General features: G+C 42.1%; 1 protein-coding gene and 3 non-coding genes across 4 annotated transcripts; all 4 read right to left on the minus strand.

Annotated features, from left to right (window-relative positions):
- Positions 1–823: 823 nt before the first annotated feature.
- Positions 824–20,613, minus strand: LOC121546183 (60S ribosomal protein L10). The gene is made up of 6 exons (XM_041857250.2): positions 20,471–20,613; positions 16,268–16,326; positions 13,280–13,387; positions 12,549–12,687; positions 11,394–11,556; positions 824–1,129 (listed from the first exon to the last, which is right to left on the minus strand). The coding sequence occupies exons 1-6, from the start codon at positions 20,491–20,493 to the stop codon at positions 974–976; spliced, it is 648 nt and encodes a 215-aa protein (XP_041713184.1). The 5' UTR covers positions 20,494–20,613; the 3' UTR covers positions 824–973.
- Positions 12,370–12,502, minus strand: LOC121546857. The gene has a single exon (XR_005996447.1). It is a non-coding gene; the product is annotated as a small nucleolar RNA SNORA70 (small nucleolar RNA).
- Positions 15,546–15,678, minus strand: LOC121546859. The gene has a single exon (XR_005996448.1). It is a non-coding gene; the product is annotated as a small nucleolar RNA SNORA70 (small nucleolar RNA).
- LOC121546860 lies at positions 19,219–19,351 on the minus strand. The gene has a single exon (XR_005996449.2). It is a non-coding gene; the product is annotated as a small nucleolar RNA SNORA70 (small nucleolar RNA).
- Positions 20,614–22,549: the final 1,936 nt, after the last annotated feature.

Raw genomic sequence — 22,549 nt, forward strand, 5'->3', positions numbered from 1 at the left:
TAATCATTTGGTCCCTTTCCCCCTCATAGCTTAGCCTACTGTTCTGACTTGGTGGTGCACATGGAGCCTATAGCCTGTTTTAGATAAATGTAGTCATCGAATATTGTAAGAGCTTTCATTGTCTGCTTATATGGCCCCTTTATTTATCCTATGGTTCTGACTTGGTGTACAGGGAGAACACTGTAAGAACGGCCCATGTTCTGAATTCTGTCGCTGTACATTTCGAAAGTGCTGAACAAATAGTTATATTGACTACGTCCGTCCTAGCTCGCTCATTAACGTCTTAATCGAAATTACGGATTACCTCTTATCCGCTCATCGTTCCCTTGTACAAACTATGGCATACCTCAAATTGTCAGTAAAAACCACATTTGTTTAAGCAAGTCAGCCATATAAGCTATGTTTTTTTTTTAAAGGCAGTAAATTAGGCTGAATGAACTGTTTTGCAGCCAGACAAGGCTCCTCTGATAGCCAGGTGTAGCAGTGGTAAGGATTCACTCCATGGAGCTGAAAGGAAAGCTCTGCTGTTGGGACAGCTTTATGGAGGCCCTAACAGTTTGTGGACACCGTTATAGTGCCATTAATGTATTGTTTAGTGCTGTGACTTTGCTGGCATGCATCCCCCCAAAGAAATTGGGAGTTTGCCCCACCAAGATTGCCCCACTAAAATCACCACTGGTAGTACTTATATTTACAGTACTGCCGTTCCTAGTAAATATTTTGGTCGAAAATACCAATCATTATAAATTCTAACCTTCCAAGTCATCCCCTCATCTGAAATCACAGATTCAGCAGTGAAATGCACAATAAGAAGACCAGGCAGTTTAATATTCAAATATGCACTTTTATTTGCTGCCTATTCAGATGTATTCCTTCACCATGTCGGACCTCTTGTGCAGCCAAGGACCAGACAGGCATCCTATCCTGCGGGATGTTAAAAGCCTGTCTAGACAGTCACTGTGTAGTTGGGTGTCTAGATGGCGTGAATCTTCTTCCAGCGAGCCAGGGGGCCAGTCGAGGGGATGTACTTCACCCCACAGCCATCAGGAATAACACGCTTCTCAGCCATCATTTGATCAAAGTCCACCGCGTTGAACTTAGTGAAGCCATACTTCTTAGACATGTGGATCTGAGAGAGGGAGAGGGATCAGAGGTGAGAGTGATCAGGAGGTCCTCTACAGACAGTCATGTTTCCCAGTGTGTAAATGAATGTTAGCTTAGTATAGTCCCCTGTAGCTCAGTTGGTAGAGCATGGCGCTTGCAACGCCAGGGTTGTGGGTTCGTTTCCCACGGGGGCCAGTATGAAAATGTATGCACTCATTAACTGTAAGTCGCTCTGGATAAGAGCGTCTGCTAAATGACTAAAATGTAGAAACACAACCTCTGGCCCTTAAGACGTTTAAACCACAGAGTCTGACATCGAATTAGCATAATAAAGCAATCCATAAAACTCTGTCAGTGTAAGTTAGATATCCGTTGGATGAGTCTCAATCCACCGCATCCGCCGACGTCACACTGCCACATCTGCTGTGAAAGGTGGCATTGCCAGAGCGGCGTGTCAGACCATAAGAAAACCTTGAAATCAGTCTCCTCACAACAATCGAATGGTTTGGCTACAAACTATGACCTCTATGGAAAGGAGACTCACGAAAACGATGGTGTTCTCAGTTTTGCGCTAAAACCCCAACAAGCGTCTTGGGACTCCACAGAGGTCGGTACAGCCGATCTGCCAACTCCTGTCTGTTGAGTGGACAGTTTGGCTACACACTAATATGACCCCCCCTCTGTGGAAAGGTGAGCCTCAGTTGTTTTGCACTAGGAAGCCCACAGGCCTCAACTCGCCTGAAGGTCCACCGGTATGGAAGTATAATATGGAGACTGTTTAATGCCAAAAATATGGGTTTAAATACATGTAAGAAAAAACAAATGTTTCCTGATCTTTCCTTCACACATTTATTTTGTGGCGTACAGCAGGTCAGCCAACAGATGGAGTATACATCAGGAGGCCTGGTAACAGATGGAGTATACATCAGGAGGCCTGGTAACAGATGGAGTATACATCAGGAGGCCTGGTAACAGATGGAGTATACATCAGGAGGCCTGGTAACAGATGGAGTATACATCAGGAGGCCTGGTAACAGATGGAGTATACATCAGGAGGCCTGGTAACAGATGGAGGATACATCAGGAGGCCTGGTAACAGATGGAGTATACATCAGGAGGCCTGGTAACAGATGGAGTATACATCAGGAGGCCTGGTAACAGATGGAGTATACATCAGGAGGCCTGGTAACAGATGGAGTATACATCAGGAGGCCTGGTAACAGATGGAGTATACATCAGGAGGCCTGGTAACAGATGGAGGATACATCAGGAGGCCTGGTAACAGATGGAGTATACATCAGGAGGCCTGCTAACAGATGGAGTATACATCAGGAGGCCTGCTAACAGATGGAGTATACATCAGGAGGCCTGGTAACAGATGGAGTATACATCAGGAGGCCTGGTAACAGATGGAGTATACATCAGGAGGCCTGGTAACAGATGGAGTATACATCAGGAGGCCTGCTAACAGATGGAGTATACATCAGGAGGCCTGGTAACAGATGGAGTATACATCAGGAGGCCTGGTAACAGATGGAGGATACATCAGGAGGCCTGGTAACAGATGGAGTATACATCAGGAGGCCTGGTAACAGATGGAGTATACATCAGGAGGCCTGGTAACAGATGGAGTATACATCAGGAGGCCTGGTAACAGATGGAGTATACATCAGGAGGCCTGGTAACAGATGGAGTATACATCAGGAGGCCTGGTAACAGATGGAGGATACATCAGGAGGCCTGGTAACAGATGGAGTATACATCAGGAGGCCTGGTAACAGATGGAGTATACATCAGGAGGCCTGGTAACAGATGGAGTATACATCAGGAGGCCTGGTAACAGATGGAGGATACATCAGGAGGCCTGGTAACAGATGGAGGATACATCAGGAGGCCTGGTAACAGATGGAGTATACATCAGGAGGCCTGGTAACAGATGGAGTATACATCAGGAGGCCTGGTAACAGATGGAGTATACATCAGGAGGCCTGGTAACAGATGGAGGATACATCAGGAGGCCTGGTAACAGATGGAGTATACATCAGGAGGCCTGGTAACAGATGGAGTATACATCAGGAGGCCTGGTAACAGATGGAGGATACATCAGGAGGCCTGGTAACAGATGGAGGATACATCAGGAGGCCTGGTAACAGATGGAGTATACATCAGGAGGCCTGCTAACAGATGGAGGATACATCAGGAGGCCTGGTAACAGATGGAGTATACATCACGAGGCCTGGTAACAGATGGAGTATACATCAGGAGGCCTGGTAACAGATGGAGTATACATCAGGAGGCCTGGTAACAGATGGAGTATACATCAGGAGGCCTGGTAACAGATGGAGTATACATCAGGAGGCCTGGTAACAGATGGAGTATACATCAGGAGGCCTGGTAACAGATGGAGTATACATCAGGAGGCCTGGTAACAGATGGGAGTATACATCAGGAGGCAGTGGCTCCATCTGCTGGACGTGCCAGGTCTCGCCGGGCTGGAGTATACATCAGGAGGCCTGGTAACAGATGGAGTATACATCAGGAGGCCTGGTAACAGATGGAGTATACATCAGGAGGCCTGCTAACAGATGGGAGTATACATCAGGAGGCCTGGTAACAGATGGAGTATACATCAGGAGGCAGTGGCTCCATCTGCTGGACGTGCCAGGTCTCGCCGGGCTGGAGTATACATCAGGAGGCGGAGGCTCCATCTGCTGGACGGGCCAGGTCTCGACGGGCTCCCCGGACAGGACTAACTGGGGCTGATTGGGAGGTGGGGGGTAATTAAGGGCAGATTGCTCAAGGCCCATAAAGCGGCCAGAAGGGCAGCAGATGAGAGGAGTGGGGGAAGTAGTTGGAGACGGTATCCTGGAGAGGGTCTCATGGGGGAGGACTGGGGGAAGTAGTTGGAGACGGTATCCTGGAGAGGATCTCATGGGGTAGACCTAACCTTTTCTTTTGATTATTGTATTAATAAACACCCTTGAAAACGAGCTAATCATACTCTGTCCGTGTCTGATCTGTGTAAACGTCTTGACCCAAACCCCTGATCTGCCACATACACACAGACACACACACACAGACACACACACACACACATACATATAGGGCAGACACTTCACAACAAACTTGAGAATGTTTTGGAGGACTATCTGTTATTCAATGTGTTTGTATGGGCTAATAGCAGTAAGGACTATCTGTTATTCAATGTGTTTGTATGGGCTAATAGCAGTAAGGACTATCTGTTGTTCCATGTAGTGAATCTGTTATTCAATGTGTTTGTATGGGCTAATAGCAGTAAGGACTATCTGTTGTTCCATGTAGTGAATCTGTTATTCAATGTGTTTGTATGGGCTAATAGCAGTAAGGACTATCTGTTATTCAATGTGTTTGTATGGGCTAATAGCAGTAAGGACTATCTGTTGTTCCATGTAGTGAATCTGTTATTCAATGTGTTTGTATGGGCTAATAGCAGTAAGGACTATCTGTTGTTCCATGTAGTGAATCTGTTATTCAATGTGTTTGTATGGGCTAATAGCAGTAAGGACTATCTGTTATTCAATGTGTTTGTATGGGCTAATAGCAGTAAGGACTATCTGTTATTCAATGTGTTTGTATGGGCTAATAGCAGTAAGGACTATCTGTTATTCAATGTGTTTGTATGGGCTAATAGCAGTAAGGACTATCTGTTATTCAATGTGTTTGTATGGGCTAATAGCAGTAAGGACTATCTGTTATTCAATGTGTTTGTATGGGCTAATAGCAGTAAGGACTATCTGTTATTCAATGTGTTTGTATGGGCTAATAGCAGTAAGGGCTATCTGTTATTCAATGTGTTTGTATGGGCTAATAGCAGTAAGGACTATCTGTTGTTCCATGTAGTGAATCTGTTATTCAATGTGTTTGTATGGGCTAATAGCAGTAAGGACTATCTGTTGTTCCATGTAGTGAATCTGTTATTCAATGTGTTTGTATGGGCTAATAGCAGTAAGGACTATCTGTTGTTCCATGTAGTGAATCGGTTATTCAATGTGTTTGTATGGGCTAATAGCAGTAAGGACTATCTGTTATTCAATGTGTTTGTATGGGCTAATAGCAGTAAGGACTATCTGTTGTTCCATGTAGTGAATCTGTTATTCAATGTGTTTGTATGGGCTAATAGCAGTAAGGACTATCTGTTATTCAATGTGTTTGTATGGGCTAATAGCAGTAAGGACTATCTGTTGTTCCATGTAGTGAATCTGTTATTCAATGTGTTTGTATGGGCTAATAGCAGTAAGGACTATCTGTTGTTCCATGTAGTGAATCTGTTATTCAATGTGTTTGTATGGGCTAATAGCAGTAAGGACTATCTGTTGTTCCATGTAGTGAATCTGTTATTCAATGTGTTTGTATGGGCTAATAGCAGTAAGGACTATCTGTTGTTCCATGTAGTGAATCTGTTATTCAATGTGTTTGTATGGGCTAATAGCAGTAAGGACTATCTGTTATTCAATGTGTTTGTATGGGCTAATAGCAGTAAGGACTATCTGTTATTCAATGTGTTTGTATGGGCTAATAGCAGTAAGGACTATCTGTTATTCAATGTGTTTGTATGGGCTAATAGCAGTAAGGACTATCTGTTGTTCCATGTAGTGAATCTGTTATTCAATGTGTTTGTATGGGCTAATAGCAGTAAGGACTATCTGTTGTTCCATGTAGTGAATCTGTTATTCAATGTGTTTGTATGGGCTAATAGCAGTAAGGACTATCTGTTGTTCCATGTAGTGAATCTGTTATTCAATGTGTTTGTATGGGCTAATAGCAGTAAGGACTATATGCTGTTCCATGTAGTGAATCTGTTATTCAATGTGTTTGTACGGGCTAATAGCAGTAAGGACTATCTGTTGTTCCATGTAGTGAATCTGTTATTCAATGTGTTTGTATGGGCTAATAGCAGTAAGGACTATATGCTGTTCCATGTAGTGAATCTGTTATTCAATGTGTTTGTATGGGCTAATAGCAGTAAGGACTATCTGTTGTTCCATGTAGTGAATCTGTTATTCAATGTGTTTGTATGGGCTAATAGCAGTAAGGACTATCTGTTGTTCCATGTAGTGAATCTGTTATTCAATGTGTTTGTATGGGCTAATAGCAGTAAGGACTATCTGTTGTTCCATGTAGTGAATCTGTTATTCAATGTGTTTGTATGGGCTAATAGCAGTAAGGACTATCTGTTATTCAATGTGTTTGTATGGGCTAATAGCAGTAAGGGCTATCTGTTATTCAATGTGTTTGTATGGGCTAATAGCAGTAAGGACTATCTGTTATTCAATGTGTTTGTATGGGCTAATAGCAGTAAGGGCTATCTGTTATTCAATGTGTTTGTATGGGCTAATAGCAGTAAGGACTATCTGTTGTTCCATGTAGTGAATCTGTTATTCAATGTGTTTGTATGGGCTAATAGCAGTAAGGACTATATGTTGTTCCATGTAGTGAATCTGTTATTCAATGTGTTTGTATGGGCTAATAGCAGTAAGGACTATCTGTTGTTCCATGTAGTGAATCTGTTATTCAATGTGTTTGTATGGGCTAATAGCAGTAAGGACTATCTGTTGTTCCATGTAGTGAATCTGTTATTCAATGTGTTTGTATGGGCTAATAGCAGTAAGGACTATCTGTTATTCAATGTGTTTGTATGGGCTAATAGCAGTAAGGACTATCTGTTGTTCCATGTAGTGAATCTGTTATTCAATGTGTTTGTATGGGCTAATAGCAGTAAGGGCTATCTGTTATTCAATGTGTTTGTATGGGCTAATAGCAGTAAGGACTATCTGTTGTTCCATGTAGTGAATCTGTTATTCAATGTGTTTGTATGGGCTAATAGCAGTAAGGACTATCTGTTGTTCCATGTAGTGAATCTGTTATTCAATGTGTTTGTATGGGCTAATAGCAGTAAGGACTATCTGTTATTCAATGTGTTTGTATGGGCTAATAGCAGTAAGGACTATCTGTTGTTCCATGTAGTGAATATGTTATTCAATGTGTTTGTATGGGCTAATAGCAGTAAGGACTATCTGTTGTTCCATGTAGTGAATCTGTTATTCAATGTGTTTGTACGGGCTAATAGCAGTAAGGACTATCTGTTGTTCCATGTAGTGAATCTGTTATTCAATGTGTTTGTATGGGCTAATAGCAGTAAGGACTATCTGTTGTTCCATGTAGTAAATCTGTTATTCAATGTGTTTGTACGGGCTAATAGCAGTAAGGACTATCTGTTGTTCCATGTAGTGAATCTGTTATTCAATGTGTTTGTATGGGCTAATAGCAGTAAGGACTATCTGTTGTTCCATGTAGTGAATCTGTTATTCAATGTGTTTGTATGGGCTAATAGCAGTAAGGACTATCTGTTGTTCCATGTAGTGAATCTGTTATTCAATGTGTTTGTATGGGCTAATAGCAGTAAGGACTATCTGTTGTTCCATGTAGTGAATCTGTTATTCAATGTGTTTGTATGGGCTAATAGCAGTAAGGACTATCTGTTATTCCATGTAGTGAATCTGTTATTCAATGTGTTTGTATGGGCTAATAGCAGTAAGGACGATCTGTTATTCAATGTGTTTGTATGGGCTAATAGCAGTAAGGACTATCTGTTATTCAATGTGTTTGTATGGGCTAATAGCAGTAAGGGCTATCTGTTATTCAATGTGTTTGTATGGGCTAATAGCAGTAAGGACTATCTGTTGTTCCATGTAGTGAATCTGTTATTCAATGTGTTTGTATGGGCTAATAGCAGTAAGGACTATCTGTTGTTCCATGTAGTGAATCTGTTATTCAATGTGTTTGTATGGGCTAATAGCAGTAAGGACTATCTGTTGTTCCATGTAGTGAATCTGTTATTCAATGTGTTTGTATGGGCTAATAGCAGTAAGGACTATCTGTTGTTCCATGTAGTGAATCTGTTATTCAATGTGTTTGTACGGGCTAATAGCAGTAAGGACTATCTGTTGTTCCATGTAGTGAATCTGTTATTCAATGTGTTTGTACGGGCTAATAGCAGTAAGGACTATCTGTTGTTCCATGTAGTGAATCTGTTATTCAATGTGTTTGTATGGGCTAATAGCAGTAAGGACTATCTGTTGTTCCATGTAGTGAATCTGTTATTCAATGTGTTTGTATTGGCTAATAGCAGTAAGGACTATCTGTTATTCAATGTGTTTGTATGGGCTAATAGCAGTAAGGACTATATGCTGTTCCATGTAGTGAATCTGTTATTCAATGTGTTTGTATGGGCTAATAGCAGTAAGGACTATCTGTTGTTCCATGTAGTGAATCTGTTATTCAATGTGTTTGTATGGGCTAATAGCAGTAAGGACTATCTGTTGTTCCATGTGTTTGTATGGGCTAATAGCAGTAAGGGCTATCTGTTATTCAATGTGTTTGTATGGGCTAATAGCAGTAAGGACTATCTGTTGTTCCATGTAGTGAATCTGTTATTCAATGTGTTTGTATGGGATAATAGCAGTAAGGACTATCTGTTGTTCCATGTAGTGAATCTGTTATTCAATGTGTTTGTATGGGCTAATAGCAGTAAGGACTATATGCTGTTCCATGTAGTGAATCTGTTATTCAATGTGTTTGTATGGGCTAATAGCAGTAAGGACTATCTGTTGTTCCATGTAGTGAATCTGTTATTCAATGTGTTTGTATGGGCTAATAGCAGTAAGGACTATCTGTTATTCAATGTGTTTGTATGGGCTAATAGCAGTAAGGGCTATCTGTTATTCAATGTGTTTGTATGGGCTAATAGCAGTAAGGACTATATGCTGTTCCATGTAGTGAATCTGTTATTCAATGTGTTTGTATGGGCTAATAGCAGTAAGGACTATCTGTTATTCAATGTGTTTGTATGGGCTAATAGCAGTAAGGACTATCTGTTATTCAATGTGTTTGTATGGGCTAATAGCAGTAAGGGCTATCTGTTATTCAATGTGTTTGTATGGGCTAATAGCAGTAAGGACTATATGCTGTTCCATGTAGTGAATCTGTTATTCAATGTGTTTGTATGGGCTAATAGCAGTAAGGACTATCTGTTATTCCATGTAGTGAATCTGTTATTCAATGTGTTTGTATGGGCTAATAGCAGTAAGGACTATCTGTTGTTCCATGTAGTGAATCTGTTATTCAATGTGTTTGTATGGGCTAATAGCAGTAAGGACTATCTGTTGTTCCATGTAGTGAATCTGTTATTCAATGTGTTTGTATGGGCTAATAGCAGTAAGGACTATCTGTTATTCCATGTAGTGAATCTGTTATTCAATGTGTTTGTATGGGCTAATAGCAGTAAGGACTATCTGTTATTCCATGTAGTGAATCTGTTATTCAATGTGTTTGTATGGGCTAATAGCAGTAAGGACTATCTGTTGTTCCATGTAGTGAATCTGTTATTCAATGTGTTTGTATGGGCTAATAGCAGTAAGGACTATCTGTTATTCAATGTGTTTGTATGGGCTAATAGCAGTAAGGACTATATGCTGTTCCATGTAGTGAATCTGTTATTCAATGTGTTTGTATGGGCTAATAGCAGTAAGGACTATCTGTTATTCCATGTAGTGAATCTGTTATTCAATGTGTTTGTATGGGCTAATAGCAGTAAGGACTATCTGTTGTTCCATGTAGTGAATCTGTTATTCAATGTGTTTGTATGGGCTAATAGCAGTAAGGACTATCTGTTGTTCCATGTAGTGAATCTGTTATTCAATGTGTTTGTATGGGCTAATAGCAGTAAGGGCTATCTGTTATTCAATGTGTTTGTATGGGCTAATAGCAGTAAGGACTATATGCTGTTCCATGTAGTGAATCTGTTATTCAATGTGTTTGTATGGGCTAATAGCAGTAAGGACTATCTGTTATTCAATGTGTTTGTATGGGCTAATAGCAGTAAGGACTATCTGTTGTTCCATGTAGTGAATCTGTTATTCAATGTGTTTGTATGGGCTAATAGCAGTAAGGACTATCTGTTATTCAATGTGTTTGTATGGGCTAATAGCAGTAAGGGCTATCTGTTATTCAATGTGTTTGTATGGGCTAATAGCAGTAAGGACTATATGCTGTTCCATGTAGTGAATCTGTTATTCAATGTGTTTGTATGGGCTAATAGCAGTAAGGGCTATCTGTTATTCAATGTGTTTGTATGGGCTAATAGCAGTAAGGACTATCTGTTGTTCCATGTAGTGAATCTGTTATTCAATGTGTTTGTATGGGCTAATAGCAGTAAGGACTATCTGTTGTTCCATGTAGTGAATCTGTTATTCAATGTGTTTGTACGGGCTAATAGCAGTAAGGACTATCTGTTGTTCCATGTAGTGAATCTGTTATTCAATGTGTTTGTACGGGCTAATAGCAGTAAGGACTATCTGTTGTTCCATGTAGTGAATCTGTTATTCAATGTGTTTGTACGGGCTAATAGCAGTAAGGACTATCTGTTGTTCCATGTAGTGAATCTGTTATTCAATGTGTTTGTATGGGCTAATAGCAGTAAGGACTATCTGTTGTTCCATGTAGTGAATCTGTTATTCAATGTGTTTGTATGGGCTAATAGCAGTAAGGACTATCTGTTATTCAATGTGTTTGTATGGGCTAATAGCAGTAAGGACTATATGCTGTTCCATGTAGTGAATCTGTTATTCAATGTGTTTGTATGGGCTAATAGCAGTAAGGACTATCTGTTATTCAATGTGTTTGTATGGGCTAATAGCAGTAAGGACTATCTGTTGTTCCATGTAGTGAATCTGTTATTCAATGTGTTTGTATGGGCTAATAGCAGTAAGGACTATCTGTTATTCAATGTGTTTGTATGGGCTAATAGCAGTAAAGCCAAATTCAATTTCTCAAATCCTTTTTTATAGATATTTTGATACTTCAAGGGGTCTTAACATTCTACATCAAATAGCCAAATGACCCTTGGTATGACCTCATTGCATACAGCTTAGTAGAAACCCCCCGGCTTAGACAGCAGAGGGTTAAAGGACAAGGTAGCTTATTTTTTTACTTACCAAATCTAGATTGTTTTATGTAAATGCCTGAGGAAGTCCATTGTTGGTTGGGGTAAATTTCAAAAACCAAGTGAAATCACAAAAAGTGTCTCGACACTTCTTCAACATTTCATTTACATAAAAAAAATATTTGGTTAAATACCTTTACAATGATCACTACCACATTTGATCAGTTATCCCCAGTGTGTGTGTTCACACAAGTGTCTGCATTTCAAGTGTGTGTGTCTGTGTGTGTGTGTGTCTGTGTGTGTGTGTTACCTTCTGGCGTCCGGGGAACTTGAACTTGGCTCTGCGGAGAGCCTCTATAATGTGCTCCTTGTTGCTGGCCTTGGTGCGGACAGACATGATCACCTGACCGATTCTAACACGGGCCACGGTGCCCAGAGGTTTGCCGAACGCACCACGCATCCCCGTCTGGAGCCTAGAGACACAGAACAAACCACGTTGAATTGGACGCACAGAGAGAACACATTTAATTATAGACAAAACACATGTAATGTTCTTGGACTTTAAATGGCACCCTACACTCGATGTCAGAGGTCACCAACCGGTCGATCACCAAGCTGTAGAACAGTCAACGATTAAGGCTCTTTGTTTTGGTCTTGCGCGGTTGACAGTAGGTTGACAGTAGGTTGACAGTAGGTTGACAGTAGGTTGATTCAGAAGCCCTGTGCGTTGGGTAGGCAAAGTGTTCCCATTTTGAACTATTTCATTTATCTGAAGGGAAAAACTCGACCTACCCAGTGGACCAGGAGAGCTATGGCTAAATCAAACTGCCCTATTGAGCTGGCCAATCGGATAGCTCAAATCATTGGCCTACAGCGTCCACCAACCCACAGCAAAGTCTGATACTAGCCAAGGTGAGATTTCATAACTTTTAAAACCATGACCAGAGAGAGTCACAGAATACAGCAAAGAGGTGCTGTTTGAATTCCTACCACTCGCGCTGCAGCTGGAATCAATAGACCTGTTTTTATTATTAGCAGATAGTCCGGTCTATTTTCATGTTTAGGAATATTTCACTTTCTCTGGTCATTAGGAACATGAGGCAGACAATGTGACTCCAGTTTGGCCATTAGGTGAAAGACTGTCCCCTCTCTCTGGTCAGTCTCACCGGAGCAGAGCCCGAGAGGCGAACCCTCTGCTTCCCACCCTCTGCTGAGACTGACCATCAGGCCCCCCCTGCTCTAAAAAATCCCCTGGTCTGACATATAGCAGCAGCACAAGTTGTAAAGGTTGTCTCAGCGGTCCCTTAAAGGGGCCAGCACCTCCCAGCTGGCCTCATACACAACCACAGAGTCACTGTCTGCAGCCACTGCACACCAGAACCACACTGCAGCGAGACTGGTCGGCTTAATAAGCTGCAGGTGTGTGTGTGTGTGTTAGGAGTTTGTAGAAGAGTGAGTGCTGTACCTATCAGCCCCAGCGCAGGACAACATCTTGTTGATACGGATGACATGGAAGGGGTGCAGGCGGACCCGGATGTGGAAGCCGTCCTTTCCACAAGTCTTCACCATGTACTTGTTGGCACAGATACGGGCTGCCTCCAGAGCTACAGGAGAGATGGGAGAGTTAACAGACAGGCTGCCTCCAGAGGAGAGAGTTAACAGACAGGCTGCCTCCAGAGGAAAGAGTTAACAGACAGGCTGCCTCCAGAGGAGAGAGTTAACAGACAGGCTGCCTCCAGAGGAGAGAGTTAACAGACAGGCTGCCTCCAGAGGAGAGAGTTAACAGACAGGCTGCCTCCAGAGGAGAGAGTTAACAGACAGGCTGCCTCCAGAGGAGAGAGTTAACAGACAGGCTGCCTCCAGGGGAGAGAGTTAACAGAGAGGCTGCCTCCAGAGGAGAGAGTTAACAGACAGGCTGCCTCCAGAGGAGAGAGTTAACAGACAGGCTGCCTCCAGGGGAGAGAGTTAACAGACAGGCTGCCTCCAGAGGAGAGAGTTAACAGACAGGCTGCCTCCAGAGGAAAGATGGGAGATATGGAAAGTACATCAATGTGACATGGTGATCTGACCTTGCATTTCAGAAGACAATGTGTGTGTAACATTGTCAGTGAGTGAGTGAGTGAGTATGTGCCTGGTCTGTGTGTGTGTGTGGGTCAGAGAAGGTGACTGTCTCCAGAGATACCCCAGCCCCCTCACCTTCGGAGGACAGCTGCTCGTACTCGTCAGAGACCATGTGACCACACAGAGGGAACTCATCCACCCTGGCCTTCTTCCTGCCCAGGTCAAAGATCCTGATCTTAGGATCTACAGAGAGGAGACAGGAGAGGTTAAATAGTTCATGATGTTCTGAATGTCTTTAAAAAAAGGTGCACTATGCAGAAATCACTCCTCCATTTCCTGGTTCTAAGAGGTTACCTAATTTCATTTTGTGACAAAACAAGCTGTTTCCCAAACTCTGTCCTGGGCCCCCCAGTTTTACTTTTGGTTTTGTGCACCAGCTGAAAATACAATATTTGTAGGTATGGAAAACGTATTTCACAGTGGTTCAGATGGTACAATGATTCTTTGCACCAGGGTTTCCTAAACTCTGTCCTGGGGCCCCCCTGGGGGTAACGTTTTGGTTTTTGCCCTAGCGCTAACAGTCAAGATGAGTTGGTTATTTGAATCAGCTGTGTTAGCGCTAGGGCAAAAACCAAAATGTTGCCCCCAGGGGGGCCCAAGGAGAGAGTTTAGGAAACCCTGGTGCAAAGAATCATTGTACCATCTGAACCACTGATATTTTCCATTACCAAAGAGTATTTTCAGCTGGTGTACAAAACCAAAATTAAGACTCAAAAATGAAAAACTTAAGGCATAGAAATAGATTTACTGCTTCTTCGTCCAACGACTGACTGAACAAAAACGCAACAATCAACGGTTTTACTGAGTTACAGTTCATACGGAAATCAGTCAATATAAATAAATGAATTAGGTCCTAATCTATGGCTTTCATGACTGTGCATCGGTTGGTCACAGATACCTTTTTTTTTTTTTTTAAGTAGGGGTGTTGATCAGAAAACCAGTCAGTATCTGGTGTGACTACCATTTTTCTCATGCAGCGTGACACATCTCCTTCGCATAGAGTTGATCAGGCTGTTGATTGTGGCCTGTGGAATGTTGTCCCACTCCTCTTCAATGGCTGTGCGAAGTTGCTGGATATTGGCGGGACCTGAACACGCTGTCGTCCACGTCGATCCAGAGCATCCCAAACATGCTCAATGAGTGACATGTCTGATGAGAATGCAGGCCATGGAAGAACTGGGACATTTTCAGCTTCCAGGAATTGTGTACAGATCCTTGCAACATGGGGCCGTGCATTATCATACTGAAACATGAGGTGATGGCGGCGGATGAATGGCACGACAATGGGCCTCAGGATCTCGTCACGGTATCTCTGTGCATTCAAATTGCCATAGATAAAATGCAATTGTGTTCGTTGTCCGTAGCTTATGCCTGCCCATACGACCATACGATAACCCCACCGCCACCATGGGGCACTCTGTTCACAACGTTGACATCAGCAAACCGCTCTCCCACACGACGACACACACGCAGTCTGCCCGGTACAGTTGAAACCGGGATTCATCCATGAAGAGCACACTTCCCCAGTGTGTCAGTGGCCATCGAAGGTGGGCATTTGCCCTCTGAAGTGCAGTCAGGTCAAGACCCTGGTGAGGACGACGAGCGCGCAGATGAGCTGAGATGGTTTCTGACAGTTTGTGCAGAAGTTCTTTGGTTGTGCAAACCCAGTTTCATCAGCTGTCTGGGTGGCTGGTCTCAGACGATCACGCAGGTGAAGAAGCCGGATGTGGAGGTCCTGGGCTGGTGTGGTTACACGTGGTCTGCGGTTGTGAGGCCGGTTGGACGTACTGACAAATTCACTAAAACGACGTAAAGAAATGAACATTCAATTCTCTGGCAACAGCTCTGGTGGACACTCCTGTGGTCAGCATGCCAATTGCATGCTCCTTAAAAACTTGAGACATCTGTGGCATTGTGTTGTGTGACAAAACTGCACATTTTAGAGGGGCATTTTATTGTCCCCAGCACAAGGTGCACCTGTGTAATGATCATGCTGTTTAATCTGCTTCTTGATATGCCACACCTGTCAGGTGGATGGATTATCTTGGCAAAGGGAGAAATGCTCACTAACAGGGATGTAAACAAATTTGTGCACAAAATGGAGAGAAATAAGCTTTTTGAGCATATGGAAAGTTGCTGGGATCTGTTATTTCAGCTCATGAAACATGGGATCAACACTTTACATGTAGCGTTTACATTTCTGTTCAGTATATAACTAATTTCTGTGAATTTGGTCAGGTCGCTCAAAAGGTCACATTACAGCTGTAAGTGACCAAATAGACATAGCAAATAGTCAACTAGCTACACCCTCAGTAGTTGGCAGAATTAAAACATTGTAACGTTTTGTCTCAGCGGTCCCTTAAAGGGGCCAGCACCTCCCAGCTGGCCTCATACACAACCACAGAGTCACTGTCTGCAGCCACTGCACACCAGAACCACACTGCAGCAAGACTGGTCGGCTTAATAAGCTGCAGTTAAGAACACATGTTCTTGTTTAGTATTTATTAGAATCCCCATAGGCTGCCACCAATTCAACAGCTACTCTTCCTGGGGTCCAGACAGGAATAAACAATTTCATAAAAGGCAACAGCCTACATCATTAATAAAAAACATTGTAATGTTGTATTATACATTTGTAATGGGTGTGTTACTAGAGTGTGTCTCTTCACAGTCCATGTTGTCCTGAGTGTAAATTTGAGTATTTTTTTATTTTTAAGTCTGATTTTACTGCTTGCTTGAGTTACTTGATGTGGAATAGAGTTCCATGTAGTCATGGCTCTATGTAGTACTGAGTTTCATGGCCTCGGTTCTAAACTGTAAAGAGACCCCTGGTGGCATGTCTTGTGGGGTATGTATGGGTGTCTGAGCTGTGTGTTAGCTGTTTGGACAGTTCAGTGCCTTCAACACCTCTCACAAAGACAAGTAGTGATGCAGTCAATTTAGCATGCAACTGACATTAGCCTTCAGTGTCCATTTAGGGGCCTGAGGTGCTGCTCTGTTCTGGGCCAACTAATTTTCTTGTTTGAGTGGGAATAACCTCAAGGTAAAGGAGAGAGAACTTACCAGGCACACCGCGACAGAAGCGGGACTTGGGGTAGGGCTTGTTCTTGCAGTAGCGATAGCTAAGGGAGAGACAGATGGTTTAATCAAACAATTGTCAGCTGACTACCTACAGTAGCTGCTCGTAGCTAACTGACTACCTACAGTAGCGGCTCGTAGCTAACTGACTACCTACAGTAGCGGCTCGTAGCTAACTGACTACCTACAGTAGCTGCTCGTAGCTAACTGACTACCTACAGTAGCGGCTCGTAGCTAACTGACTACCTACAGTAGCGGCTCGTAGCTAACTGACTACCTACAGTAGCTGCTCGTAGCTAACTGACTACCTACAGTAGCGGCTCGTAGCTAACTGACTACCTACAGTAGCGGCTCGTAGCTAACTGACTACCTACAGTAGCGGCTCGTAGCTAACTGACTACCTACAGTAGCGGCTCGTAGCTAACTGACTACCTACAGTAGCGGCTCGTAGCTAACTGACTACCTACAGTAGCGGCTCGTAGCTAACTGACTACCTACAGTAGCGGCTCGTAGCTAACTGACTACCTACAGTAGCGGCTCGTAGCTAACTGACTACCTACAGTAGCGGCTCGTAGCTAACTGACTACCTACAGTAGCTGCTCGTAGCTAACTGACTACCTACAGTAGCGGCTCGTAGCTAACTGACTACCTACAGTAGCACTACTATAGGCTACTGGCTCAGTCACAATTTGGTTGGTCAAGTGGTTGTGTCAGCTACTTTTACATTCAACACAGGAAAATGCCAACAATGTAGGAGTGATCAGAAGTTCTCCAGAGAACGCCATGTTTATTAGCGTGTAAAGGAAATCTAACCAGTCAGCATGTTGCTTCAGCGGTCCCTTAAAGGGGCCAGCACCTTCCAGCTGGCCTCAAACAACCAGTCTGCAGTACTAGGATTGGGCGATGTCAACCTCTGTCCAATCGTGATTAAGTACCCATAAAACATTGATATACAATGGCCAACCCCCAAAAAGGTCAAACGCAAAAAACACAGCTAAAAAAGGACTGCTGGCGTAAACATGCTACAGGAGGGATGAGATTAACCATGACAAAATATATTTCAGCCACACAAAAAAAAATCTGTACAAAAATAGCCTATTCCTCTCTGTGGCACGAAGGAGATGTCGACGTGCAAGACTGCCTCACTGGTTGTGAGTCATGTGATTTGTTGTAAATCATGACGGGCCCAGCTGCAGAGCACAACTCTGCCGTCCCCATGAAGGGCCCAGCTGCAGAGCACAACTCTGCCGTCCCCAGAACAGAATCATTATTTAATGATCTGCCTAATCTTCCTCTTACTAGGCCTAGGCTTCTATACGTTGCCGGAAGGTTCCATATACACCGCCAATAATAAGCTATGGAAATAGGCCTACTCTACACTTCGTTTCCTTCATAAGCTTTGCTCAGCTCTAAGTTCCCGTTTGACTTCATTTGATTTTTCCATCTTGAAGTGGTCTGACAATTTCACTTGTTGTTGCCTGTAATAGTCGTAATAAAAAAAAAAGTTGTGATAAAGAAATCACCTATAAGACTCACAATTGTTCCTATTTGAAAGCTGAAGCTTCAGGACATTAAACACTATTAGCCTATTTGGGAATAATTATGCCATTTAGCAGACGTTTTTATACAAAGCGACAGTCATGCGTGCATACATTTTACATATGGGTGGTCCCGGGAATCGAACCCACTACCCTGGCATTACAAGCACCGCATTTCAAGCACCATGCTCTACCAAATGAGCTACAAAGAAAATTCCATAACATTAACTTGCCTTAAAATAGTATTTTACAACTTGATGTTATATGGTTCCTCACCCTGAAAGTAGTCTCTGGACCAGGAGAAACTAATCCATGGTTCAGTTCTTTAAACAGCCACTACAAACTTCAACTAACCTTAACCACCACAAGTTAACAAATCAATGGAAGTGATGTGAGCATGTTTAAAAAGCCCAAATCACCTGAAATCAACTCTATATTTGGTTTGATGTTACTTAGGTGATTTTGACATTTAAAAAACATGCTCACATGCCCCCATCACTTCCATTGATTGTTAACTTGCGGTGGCTAAAGTTAGCTGAAGTTTCTAGTGGCTGTTTAAAGAAAACCGAACCATGGATTAGTTTCTCCTGGTCCATAGACTACTTTCAGGGTGAGGAATCATCTAACATCAAGTTGTAAAAGTGAAATACTCCTTTAATGCTTTTGAAATGCTATTTAATTTGTAGGATTTCGCTTTTGGCCGTTTGTTTCGCAACAGCGAGGAGGGATGCATGAATAATTTATTTTAGACTAAGCTTTGCTCAACTGTAAGGTTTGTGGCAAACTATTCCTTTGATTTTTCCATCTTTCTATTGTTTGTTCTACCTGATTATTGCCTAGCATGTTTTTAGGTTATTCAAAACTTTGAGAACTTACGGCATTAGATAAATTCATTGTTTGATCATGAAGTACTGCGGCGGGAGGAGGGAGAAAGCCAGCAGGCATAAAAACTGAAGTCATATTCAGAACAAATGGACAGAAGACTAAATGTGTCTTTTAAAATAGTCACTGGATTGTCCACTATAGAAAATGTAAATAGCTTCGGCTATATGGACCAGATCATCTGACATCAAGACAAACGTTTGATATTTTGTGCTGCTTTGTTCTCTTGCATTCTGTAAATTGTTAAATTTATTGAAAAGGTTATTCAGGCTATAAAGGAATAGGCCACTCTTTGAGCATGTGGAAAGTTGCTGGGATCTGTGATTTCTGCTCATGAAACATGGGATCAACACTTTACATGTAGCGTTTACATTTCTGTTCAGTATATAACTAATTTCTGTGAATTTGGTCAGGTCGCTCAAAAGGTCACATTACAGCTGTAAGTGACCAAATAGACATAGCAAATAGTCAACTAGCTACACCCTCAGTAGTTGGCAGAATTAAAACATTGTAACGTTTTGTCTCAGCGGTCCCTTAAAGGGGCCAGCACCTCCCAGCTGGCCTCATACACAACCACAGAGTCACTGTCTGCAGCCACTGCACACCAGAACCACACTGCAGCAAGACTGGTCGGCTTAATAAGCTGCAGTTAAGAACACATGTTCTTGTTTAGTATTTATTAGAATCCCCATAGGCTGCCACCAATTCAACAGCTACTCTTCCTGGGGTCCAGACAGGAATAAACAATTTCATAAAAGGCAACAGCCTACATCATTAATAAAAAACATTGTAATGTTGTATTATACATTTGTAATGGGTGTGTTACTAGAGTGTGTCTCTTCACAGTCCATGTTGTCCTGAGTGTAAATTTGAGTATTTTTTTTATCTGATTTTACTGCTTGCTTGAGTTACTTGATGTGGAATAGAGTTCCATGTAGTCATGGCTCTATGTAGTACTGAGTTTCATGGCCTCGGTTCTAAACTGTAAAGAGACCCCTGGTGGCATGTCTTGTGGGGTATGTATGGGTGTCTGAGCTGTGTGTTAGCTGTTTGGACAGTTCAGTGCCTTCAACACCTCTCACAAAGACAAGTAGTGATGCAGTCAATTTAGCATGCAACTGACATTAGCCTTCAGTGTACATTTAGGGGCCTGAGGTCCTGCTCTGTTCTGGGCCAACTAATTTTCTTGTTTGAGTGGGAATAACCTCAAGGTGCTGTGTAATGTGTACCAATAATCACAGACCAATGTAAGACACCAATAAACTCCATATATAAGTATGTTGCGCCACCCACAAGTTGCATCGTCTAGTTTCGCTACCTAATGCCATTAGCGGTGTTAGCCTTCTAATCCAGCTAGCTACATGAGTTAATAATATAATAATAATATGCCATTTAGCAGACGCTTTTATCCAAAGCGACTTAGTCATGCGTGTACACATTTTTGTGTATGGGTGGTCCCGGGGATTGAACCCACTACCTTGGCGTTACAAGCGCCACGCTCTACCAGCTGAGCTACAGAGGAGTTAGTGTTAACTAGGTATATGACGGGGACGTAGACATCGCTGACAGTGTGTAACATACCATCTAGCTAGTCAGTTTAATGACAACACAAGTTTACGTTACGGCATATAAATAATTTCACAGCAACCCTGCGAATGTAGTTTGCCGGCTCATTGCTGCACATTGTGCAGACACATCCGCCATTTTGTATTTTCACCCAGTGTCAGACTTTATACTTGAGCTAAAACTACGCGACAAAAACACTCACCATCGGGCTGGGCGGCGACCCATGGCTGCGACCTGTTGAAATAACACAAATAAACACTTATTACCAATGGAAAGTAGCTGGGGTTCTAGAGTGGACAAATACTTTATTTTCTATAATTTTTAGAAGAGCGGCAGAGACCACGATGTCACCGTTCACTCACCGAATGGAGGAAAGGAAGTTACAGAGACTTCCGGTGCGTCATATGGGTGCGTTCGCCTGGATAAAATATATGGTAAAAACACACCTGTTTTATTTTTTTATTTGGGTAAGCACTTTTGTAATCATAGTTGAATTATGGTTAGTAATCGTAAATGTTTTATTGAATATTCAGGCAGTAAAATTTCCTCCGTAACTACTAGCCAATTGTGGAGCATCTTGGGAAGAGTAGTTTTTACCAAAGATATTTATAACTAACCCAAGATCGTTCATCTCTGTCGTTTACAGTAGCAGAAAATGAACAGTGGTGTAAAGTACTTCAGTAAAAATACTTCAAAGTACTACTTAAGTAGTTTTTTTGGGTATCTGTACCTTACTATTTATATTCTTGACAACTTTTACTTTTACTTCACTACATTCCTAAAGAAAATATTGTACTTTTTACTCCATACATTTCCCCTGACAACCCAAGTACTGGTTTTGTTTTGAATGCTTAGCAGGACAGGACAATTGTGAAATTCACACACTTATCAAGATAACACGTGGTCATCCCTAATGCCTATGGTCTGGCAGAGTCACTAAACACAAATGCATCTTTTGTAAATAATGTTTGAGTGTTGGAGTGTGCCCCTGGCTATCCGTACATTTTAAAAACAACAAAATGGTGCCATCTGCTTTGCTTAACATAAGGAATTTGAAATGATTTATGCTTTGACTACTACTTTTGATACTTAAGTATATTTTAGCAATTACATTTACTTTTGATACTTAAGTATATTTAAAACCAAATACTTTTAGACTTTTACTCAAGTAGTATTTTACTGGGTGACTTTCACTTTTACTTGAGTAACTTTCTATTAAGGTATCTATACTTTCACTCAAGTATGACAATTGGGTACTTTTTCCACCACTGCATTTCAGAGAGGTCAGATTTTCTCCATGTAACCCTTATTATAAATAACATTTACTCCCTAAGATACAAGTTGGATAGCTACAGATTGTATATCAGATAATGTGATATAACCAAAGATTTTTGGTGAAAGAAGTATCTTAGAAATGTCCGTTTTCAGTTGCAGGTGGGTCTACAAAAACCATAGAAAATTCAGAAAGATATTAAATCCATGTTTTGTAGCGCACAAGGAGGTTCCTCATTGCTGCTGCACATCTAGCATTGCCCAGCATCTTTACAGGAGGTTCCTCTTAGCTGCTGCACATCTAGCATTGCCCAGCATCTTTACAGGAGGTTCCTCTTAGCTGCTGCACATCTAGCATTGCCCAGCATCTTAACAGGAGGTTCCTCATTGCTGCTGCACATCTAGCATTGCCCAGCATCTTTACAGGAGGTTCCTCATTGCTGCTGCACATCTAGCATTGCCCAGCATCATTACAGGAGGTTCCTCATTGCTGCTGCACATCTAGCATTGCCCAGCATCTTTACAGGAGGTTCCTCATTGCTGCTGCACATCTAGCATTGCCCAGCATCTTTACAGGAACTAGGAGTTTATATGCGACACGCCCGCTGCCATTTGGAGAAGTAAAAGACAGCACATCACCCAGTGCAACAAAAACAAAGCTCTAAACACATGCAAGCCGCATAGATGGGATGGCTGACAATGTCACGAAAACGATGCACCTTCAATTGAGCAGAAGTCTGCGTGTTGTTGTGATTCTGGATGGCCAGATAGATACCAACAATGACAAGAAACTGTCATGTGGGGAGTCGAGACTCATTTCAGCATGTTTCATCATGTTCTTGATACCATGTCATGTTTTGAAGTGTTTTGACTGATTTCAAGTCTATGCTAAAATGACAAAAATTCGCTAGCTAGCTAACCAACAACTGTAAATATATATTTGAGAGACAACAAGTGCTCATTGTGCAAATGCATTTATGTTTTCAATAAACATTGGAGATGAAATATA

The sequence above is a fragment of the Coregonus clupeaformis genome, unplaced genomic scaffold, assembly GCF_020615455.1.
Source record: "Coregonus clupeaformis isolate EN_2021a unplaced genomic scaffold, ASM2061545v1 scaf0157, whole genome shotgun sequence".
NCBI classification, from domain to species: Eukaryota; Metazoa; Chordata; class Actinopteri; order Salmoniformes; family Salmonidae; genus Coregonus; species Coregonus clupeaformis.